General features: G+C 49.8%; 1 protein-coding gene across 1 annotated transcript; it reads left to right on the top strand.

The window, feature by feature from the left end:
* The first annotated feature begins 64 nt into the window (after window positions 1-64).
* INHA (inhibin subunit alpha) lies at window positions 65-2,403 on the top strand. The gene is made up of 2 exons (XM_051983480.1): window positions 65-389; window positions 779-2,403. Exons 1-2 carry the CDS (start codon window positions 110-112, stop codon window positions 1,579-1,581), a joined length of 1,083 nt encoding a protein of 360 aa, XP_051839440.1. The 5' UTR covers window positions 65-109; the 3' UTR covers window positions 1,582-2,403.
* Window positions 2,404-9,092: the final 6,689 nt, after the last annotated feature.

The raw sequence follows: 9,092 nt of genomic DNA, 5'->3' as shown, positions 1-9,092 counted from the left end.
GGTGAATGGGGTGGGGAGGGCAGGAAGGAGAGGAGCCCCCGCCGGGAGTGGGCATAAGAGCAGGACCTGGGAGCCGAGGGCAGCAGGAAGTTCAGGCTGGGCCGTCCCAATGCAGCCCCTGGCCATGCTTCCTCTGCAGCTCCTGCTGCTGCTGCTGGGCAGGGAGGGTGGGCACACGTGCCAAGGCCCAGAACTGGACCGGGAGCTGGTGCTGGCCAAGGTCAGGACCCTGGTGCTGGATGCTCTGGGCCCCCCCACCGCCTCCAAGGAGGGGGGGCAGCCTGTGGCCCGGCGCCTGCCCCGCAGAAATGCCCATCCAGGGGGCCCCCGCGGCAGAAGCAGGGAAAGTGAAGAGGACCTCTCACAGGTCATCCTCTTCCCAACCACAGGTACCGTGAGTGGGCGAGGGGGCCACAAGGGACAGGGCTGAGCACCCCTTCCTTTCCTATTTTTCTCTCCCAGCCTCCTGACCTCTACCTCTGAGTGATGAAACCTCAGAAAAGGATCAGTGTGCAGGGGAAGGGAAGGGGGGGGGTCTTTTCAAGGAAGATTTCCTGACGTTTGGAGGCACGTTTGCCGCCTTTATCCTTCCCTTTCTCCTGACCTCCCCACACTCTACTTAAGCATCTCTGAGCCTTCTCACTGCTGCTGGAGACTGAGGCCGAGAGAGAAGGGGCTTTTCTCTGTCACTGCTGCAACGGGGTGCCCTCTCCCCAAGCCCCCGGCCCCGCTCCTGCCGCTGCGGCTCCCTCTCTCCTTGGGCCCTCTGTCTCCGCAGGTCCTGACTGTGAGCACGGAGCCGGAGAGGCCGAGGGCCTGTTCACCTACAGCTTCCGGCCCTCCCTGCACACGCGCAGCCGCCAGGTGACGGCCGCCCAACTGTGGTTCCACACGGGCCTCCCCAGGGCGGGTGCCGAAGGGCACAACACCTCGGGCCCCGCTGTGACGCTGCTGGCCATGTCTTCGGGGGGCCCCGTGGCGGTGCCCACATTGCTGGGCCCGGCCCCTTCTCGCTGGGCCGTGCTGCATCTGGCAGCCCCAGCCCTGCCGCTGCTGACCCGTCCCCTCCTGGTGCTGCTGCTTCGGTGCCCCCACTGCCCCTGCCTGGCCCGGCTGGATGCCACCCCCTTCCTGGTGGCCCACACCAGAGCCCGCGCAGCCAGTGTGGGGGAGAGGGCCCGTCGCTCTCCTCTGCCGCCCCCCTGGCCCTGGACCCCGGCCGCCCTGCGCTTGCTGCAGCGTCCCTCCGAAGATGCAGCTGCCCATGCAGACTGCCACCGGGCTGCCCTCAACATCTCCTTCCGGGAGCTTGGCTGGGACCAGTGGATTGTTCACCCGCCCAGCTTCCTCTTCCATTACTGCCATGGGGGCTGTGGGCTGGTGCCCTCCCCGGCCCTGCCTCCTGGGGCCCCCCTCACCCCTCCTCAGCCCCTGCCCCCAGGCCCAGGGTCCCGGCCCTGCTGTGCTGCTCTGCCCAGCACCATGAGACCCCTGCGGGTCCGCACCACCTTGGATGGAGGCTATTCTTTCAAATACGAGATGGTGCCCAACCTCCTCACTCAGCACTGCGCCTGTATATAGGGAGGACCACCCCCTCCTGGGGCAAAACCAAAACCAGATAACCAGAGAGGATCCCGGGGCAAAGGAGGAAGTCCCAGCCCCTAACCCTCCTCTCCTCTGCTGGGTGCTTCCTGTCCAAGGTCACCCTCAACGATTGTAAATAGATTAATAAACAGTTCAGCATAACTGACCGGAGATAATGGCCCAGAGAGTGACCCTCCCTGTCCCCAGAGGTATGTGGGGAAGAACTGGAGCATAAAATTCCAGGGATGGCATTTGGAAATCTGACTTGTGAATCCCCAAATCGGGAAGCGCTCGTTATGGTGGCAGAGAGCAGAACAGAAAGCACTTTGCTCATAGGTCTGCCAGAAAGATGTACCAGTGGGCCTCCTGTGGTCACCTAGGTGACAGATAGCATCAGCATCACCCCCCCCCCTTTTTGCCCCACGCGGTCCCCAGATCTCAGGACTGTGGGGTCTCTGTGGCAGAGAACTTCCTGTTCACATATTCTTGGGACCTTCTGAGCACCTTCCCATTCAGGCTCTGCCTTAGAACATGTATTTTTGAGAATTTTAGCTGACCTCACTTAGCCACCAAGAGAAGATACCCAAGGTAGAAATTAGCTGGTGAGTGAAGGCTGTGGATTCCCGCCAAGGCCTTTCCTCATCCCACTGACCCCCAACAAAGGAGGCCCTTCTGCCTCTCTGTCTTTGCCTTGATGTATGGACCTTGGCTCTGGGGATGTGAGAGAGACCCAGAAGTTCATGGGCGCCTCCTCTCAAAGCCTCCAAAGCCTTTCTTTACCCCACTGACCCTCCAATAAAAGAAGTCCTTCTGCCTCTCTGCCTTTGCCTTGATGTATGAATAACCAATGTCTCCTTGAAGGGAAGCCTCAGTAACCTGACCTTGGGAGGGGAAGGAGGGAACAAGTATTTATGAAGTGCCTACTATGTGCCAAGCTCTATGCAAAATACCTTACAAATATCTCATCTTATCCTCGTAGCAACACTGTAAGGTATGCTGTTAATCCAATTTTACAGTTGAGAAAACTGAGGCTGATTCTGGAGGTAACATGGTTAGAAAATATCTGAGGTGGAATTTTTTTTCCACTTAATAGTATTCTATTTTTTTCCAGTTACATGTAATGAAAGTTTTCAGCATTCACTGTTGTAAGATTTTGAGTTCTGATTTTTTTCTCCTTCTGCCCTCCCTCCCCAAGACAGCAAACTGGATATAAATCATACATGGACAGTGATTTAAAATATATTTCCATATTTGTCAAGTGATGAAAGAAAAATCAGAACTAAAGGAAAAATGAGGTGGGATTTCAATGAAGATCTTTCTGGCCCCAGCCTTGGGGCATCACCTAGTCAAGATGACCTCAGGGACTCAGGGACATCATTTCTTGATGCAGATTCTTGCCAGAGGGATTCTTGCCATCCTGACACTGAGGGATTATCAAGGAGAGGGCTGAAATGAGGCTCCCGTTCTGGGGTTTTTAGTCCTTCTTAAAATGAACTCACACATTTCAGAGCTTGGGTTCCGAGCGTCCCAGTGGCCACCACTCCCTTGCCTGGGCACCAGTTTTCACAAAATTATCCTGGTCTTGCACTGACAAAAACTCTTCTCCCCTTACGTTGAAGACCTCAGATTTTAGATTCTCTCCCCAATAAATAACAAAGGGAAGATGAGGTACAATTCCCATGGCAAAGTTGGAAAGGCAGAGCTGCCCAGGCTAACCTTGGCTGGGGCTTGGCCTTTCCCTCTTGCACCACAAGGTCACGGTATTGAGAAGAGAAAGGGCAGCAGAAAGGTCATCTGTCTAAAGGTCTCCTCTTCTCCCCCACCTGTAGTGTCAGGTGCTAGCACTTCCTAGCACCATTTGGGAGAGCTCACCTGTCCAAGGTGGTGGTAGAAAACCAGGTCCAATTCCGGGAAGGAGAAATACCCCACCCAAAGAAAAGCCATCTATGTATTTGTCTACAGAGCAGCAGATTTTAACGGTTCCTTCCCCACCTTTGGAGAAGCTTGGACAATTAGGGGTCCTCAGTTTTCCACAGAACCCCTGGGCTCTGAGGGAGGGAAGGTCAGCAGAGTCCAAACACCTCATTTTACAAGTTAGGAAATTGATGGCCAGAGAGGTGAAGTACTTGCCTAATCAGAGTCCTCTCCCTGTCTATTCACCACATCTTCAGTGTTAATTAATGTTGACATCTTCCAAAGGCAGCCCGCCTCCCTTTCTAACTAGCACTGGGTGTTGTGGGGGAGTTGAGACAGAAAACAGATGGCACCGACACCTGGGTGACAAAAGGAATTCATCAGACCTGTGCCCTAAAGTGAAAGCCCTGGGGGAGTCATGAAGTCCAGACATGAGGTAATGGCTCATTAATTGCTCTAATAACTTGATTTCTCTCTGTGGGTCACTTTGCCGATCATAACAAGTGTCCACCTGCCAAAAGTCTCTTTCCTGGTGTCAATCACCTGTCCGTCCTGTAGTCCTTTACCGGTCTTCATAGTTATCAAACAAAGGCAACTCAGACAGGGATTGGGGCCACACGGTAATCCCATCTGGCCTTTCCCTTCCCATGGGTGCCACTGGGAATGATTCTGGGAACATTAGAATCCCTACCCCGTGAAATTTGTGCCAGTCAACAGGAAGCTACCAGCCAGGAGGAAACCTCAAGATTTGGGGATATGGCCAAAAAAAGACCTCTGACATGGAAGTTAATAGGAACAGACATAAGAGAACCCCTTCCGTATTCTCAGAGATGCAGCTGCTCTCCACACATTTCCCATCTTCAAGTTTTGGCAGTCCCCCACGTCCAGACGTTCCCCTTCCTCACTTCTGGCTTGGTTTCCTTCAAGGCTCCTCTCAAATCCCCGTCTCTGAAGGAGATTTTTCTCAGTGCTCTCAGCTGCTAGTGCCTTCTTCTTTGAGATGCCCTTTCATCCACGTGCTCCCCATCTTGCATGTACCTCATTTCAATGGTATATTGAGTCCTTTGAGGACAGGGACTGTGTTTTGGCCTTTTTAATCCCCAGAGCTTCAATACAGTGCCAGGAACATTGGAAGAGTTTAATTAAATAAATGCTTGTTGACTGACACTGACAGGAATCAGCTGCAGGAAATTGTCTATGAGCCGGTTTGTGGCTGATGTAAGGAAAATATTTCAGCTCTCAGCCAGGAAATTATGGATGGACAAATCGGTCCCTTGGGAGTTGGCGTAGTGTATTCGGTTTCCTAGAGCTTGAACTTAAAATATTGAGTTTTAGAAAATGGAAAGCTGAAGATGAGACTCTGCTAGCCCTATAGTGATCCCTCTGAAGTACAGCTCATTTTTAACAAGGGAGCTAGCAAGCAGACTCCAACTTTTATTTAAAAATCACCTTTTGACTATAACAATAGCCTATGAAGACATCAGAGGATTGCAGCTAGGTCCTAAAGGGCAGGTAGACAGAGTTTTGCTTTTTTTTTTTTTTTGATTGGGGTGATAGATAGGCAAAAGGGCATTCATTTTAGAGCCATCATTGTTAAAGCAGTGCTGATTATCCTAGAATGATCAGAATCACAACTACCACTTTCACATTGCTTTAAGGTTTACAAAGTACTTTACAGAATTTCTGATTTTTGCAATTAATTATTTTTTCAAATCCATATCTTCCTTTTCTTCAATCCCCACCCTCCACTGAGGATGTGAGAAAAAGGCTTTGCAACCCCTGCCTGTGATTTTAATGGTGTAGAGCTCCCAGTGTGGAGCCTGTTGTGCTGAGAGGGCAAGGGGCCTTCCCTGCATCAGTATCAGAGGTGGGACTCATAGGCAGGTCTTTGAGAATCTAAGTTCAGTTTTATCTTATCCTTTGTCGGCCCCTACTATATATGACTTGCCCTGGGACATTATTGTCAATTTACATATTCAGTTTGCAAGTCTGGCCTGCTGGGAGGCCAATTACTGCCTCTTTTTCTACAATTAGGCTACACCATCCAGGAGGTGGGGGTGGGGGCTTAGCTATCGGCATATAATCCTTCCTAAAACTCAGTTGCAGTAGAGGTATGATTACTTGAGAGATTAATATACTTTCCCATTCAATTATTCTTTTAAAAAACAAACATCACTCTATCAAAAGTTAAGCCTGGATCTTAAATAGTGAAGCAGGTAGTCCTAAGGAAACCAATTTTTCCAGACAAAACTGAGTACCCTTCTTCGATCCTGTTTTCTGTTATCTATTGATTCCAACCCTAATTTTAGTGTATGGACATCAATTAGAATGTTCTTTGGTAATTTAAATCATTCTGCTAATTTAAGAGTCAAAATATTTCAGTGCAGGAATGAGCCTGGGGGTCATTCAGCAGTTTTAAATCGCATCAAAATCTTCAAGAGTTTTTCTCCCTCTGTAGCTATTGGCTCTTATTTTTCTAAAGAAAATAATTTCTATATCTGTTTCCAACTACTCAGAAGAAAAAGTTTTTTTTTCTTTCTCGACCTCTTGATTCCTGTTTCTTCTTCACAATCAGCAAAAGTAGGGCTGTTGTTCAGTTGTTCTTGGGACCCCAGCTGGGGTTTTCTTGGCAGATAATGGGATGGCTTGCCACTTCCTTCTCCGGCACATTTTACAGATAAGGAAACTGAGGCAGGCAGGGCTCAGTGCCTTGCCCAGCGTGTCACAGCTAGGAAGGGTCTGAAGCCAGATTTGAACTCAGGAAGATGAGTCTCCTGACTCCAAGCCGGGCCTTTCTGGCATCAAAGCATGCCAGGATCATTGATCTAGCGCTGGCAGCTCATCTAGCCCAATCTCTTCTTTCAGGAAACTGAGGCAGGGACAGCTTCAGCGCCTTGCTCAGGGTCACAGCAAGCTCTGGAGGCGGGATTTGTGCCCTGGTGTTCCTGGCTCCAAGCTCAGGCCTCTGCCCACTCGGACATTTTGCCTCATTTAAAAAAAAAAAAAAAAAAAAAGGCCATGATCAAACGATTGTTGACAAGCTCACAGGTCATCGTTTGGGGACTCTGAGCCCCACAGGCTGGGGGAAGGCCCAGGGCTCTTCCCGGCTCACTAGATCCTCCAGACTCACGTGAGCAGCTTCCAGGGGAACTCTGACTTTGTCCTGGCAGGTTTTTCTGCAAAGCCCCAGGAAGCCATGCTGGGGTCAGTGAAGGCAAATTTAGGTTCTGGGTGAGGACAGAGCGGGCTGCTGCACTGGGACTGGAAGTCTTCAAGCAAAGGTCCAACAGTCCCTTGTGGACATGCTATGGGGGGGGCCCTTGTGCAGATCGGGATTGGTCCTGGGGTAGCCTCAGACAGTGTGTAATTCTCTTGGAGAAAAGACCTAAGAGCAGCTAGGTAGTGCAGTGGGTGGGGTGCCGGACCTCGAGGCAGGATGGCCCTGAGTTCAAATCCTCCCCAGATACTCAATATGTAGATATGACTACATGCAGTCTCCATTCTCTCATCTGTAAAATGGGGATTATAACAGCACCTCATGAGGAACAAAAAAGATACTCTCTCTCAATATCCATCTACATCTATGTAGTGCTTTGCAAACCTTAAATCACTAGTATATAGATGTTAGCTATTAACTATTCCTATTCCCACCTATCAGTATTTGCTCAGTGTTTTCACTTGATGGTCTGCTTAACAAGCACCAGCTGTTTCTGATACTCAGCTTGTGGGACTTCAATAAGAAATGAAAAATCTCAGTCTACATCTGAAATTGTTGATCATTTTGCTTCAGAGACAAAGTTGCTTCCAACCACATTTGAACAGGACATTGAATAAATTTATTCATGTGAAGCAGCGTCCTGAAGAGTGAAAGAGATGCACAAAACACTGTCCCTCTTCTCAAAAAGTTTCCTAAGTAAACAAGGCATGCACTCTAAACAGAGAGCCACAAAAGAGAACAAAGGGGGAGGAATAAGCATTTATACAACACCTGCTATGTGCCAGGCGCTTTACAAGTATCTCCTCCCAACTCGTGACAGTTGAGGAAACTGAGGCAGGGAGCAAGTAGTTAGGTGACTTGTCCCATAACAGCCTGCAAATGCCTGAGGTAGAATTTGAATTCAGAGCCTTCTTGACTTTCTAGTGCCAGCACTTTACCCCTAGGGCCACCTAGTATCTAAGTGGCCCTCCTGACTTCAGCCTAATTATTGAGACCTGGGAAAGGCCTTAACGAAAGCCAAGGTTCCCCACGAGGCTGTGATGGCTCTGGAGGGCACAGCCAGGCTGACCAACTTGGTGCAGCTCCGTCCCGATCGTATCCAATTCACTCACAAGTGAAGGTTTCCCTCCCGCGATGTCACTGGCCATCTTTCAGAAGGAAGGATAACAATCATGTGCTAGGTGTTAGGGTGGAAACAATAAACGCTCTAGTAGTTACAGGAAAAACCGATTTGGAATGGGCAACTCAGGGAACACTTCCCAGAAGTAGGGCTTGACCTAAATACCTTGAAAGTTCAGTAGAATTTGCCAAGAAAGAAAATTCGAAGAAACCCTTTTTTTCCTCCCTCTTTTTACATCCGAAGAGCCAAAGATAAATGACCTATTACAAAGCTGTGTCAAACAAAAAGATTGGGGTACATTGATCCCTGGTCACTTCCTGAGGATATGGAATCACCGGAGAGCTCATGTGCCACTGAGGGGATGCCTCTTTTACGGCCACGTGGTACCTAGTGTCCCCAGTGCAGATGCCAGACTGGGGAGGATGGGGTGGCAAGGAGGAGGGTCAGTCCCTGTCTAATCCCCAGTGATTGATACCAGGGAGGCGGATCCCAAGCGGCATCAGCCCTCACCTCAAAAAGCTTCTCTTCGGCTGGGATCCACCAGCACATCTTCCACTCACGCTTCAGCTCTTGCGCTCAATTCAGCATCCATTAAGTGGCTACGTATGGGCCGAGTGCTTGGCCCTCTGCGAGACCTCGTCTGGTCTGGTCTGCCCCCCAAAGCAGGGCTGGTTCTAACCACAGTGGGGGGGGGGGGTTAACAAGGTTTTAAGACAAGCATTTAAGTACCTTTGCTCTCCACCTGCTTTTCCGGAGCTGAGGAGACAAGGAAGTGGCACAGTGGGGAATGCTGGGGGCCTGGTGTCTTAGACCAGGTCTTAAAGCATGGTGCCCCGCGCACAGGAGGTGCTCTATAAAGGTAAGCCGTTTTCATCATTATTCTCTTTTTTACAGGAAGATTTGAGTTCTAATGCAGTCTCAGACACTTACTAGCCGTGTGATCCCGGGCAGGTCACTGAACCTGCTGCCTCGGTTTCCCCATCTGTAAAACAGGCACTTTTACATCCCAAAGTTGTTGGAGGAGACAACTTTTTTATAACGTACTTACCAAAATCCTTTATTTATTATGGGGGATCGACAGATAGAACTGCAAGATTGTATGAGATGGGGGAGGGGGCGTGTCAACTTCGACTTGGGGAAAAACCCAACGCTTTTTTCTCCCAGAACTGGTGACGCTCGAATTGGGCAGAAAAAAGGGAACTTTATTGTTCTTTATACATTGAAATATTTGATGGCCTTTTTCTTTGCCTAAAATCT

Source organism: Antechinus flavipes, chromosome 3, assembly GCF_016432865.1.
Source record: "Antechinus flavipes isolate AdamAnt ecotype Samford, QLD, Australia chromosome 3, AdamAnt_v2, whole genome shotgun sequence".
Taxonomy (NCBI): Eukaryota; Metazoa; Chordata; class Mammalia; order Dasyuromorphia; family Dasyuridae; genus Antechinus; species Antechinus flavipes.
Note: the sequence above shows the minus strand (reverse complement) of the source record. Positions and strands in the feature narration are given on the sequence as shown.

Bases quoted from the DNA above. Each gene is read 5' to 3' on its own strand.
- INHA (XM_051983480.1), top strand. From the start codon at position 110: ATGCAGCCCCTGGCCATGCTTCCTCTGCAGCTCCTGCTGCTGCTGCTG. The intron at 390-778 runs GTACCGTGAGTG...CTGTCTCCGCAG, and splicing joins CATCCTCTTCCCAACCACAG to GTCCTGACTGTGAGCACGGA.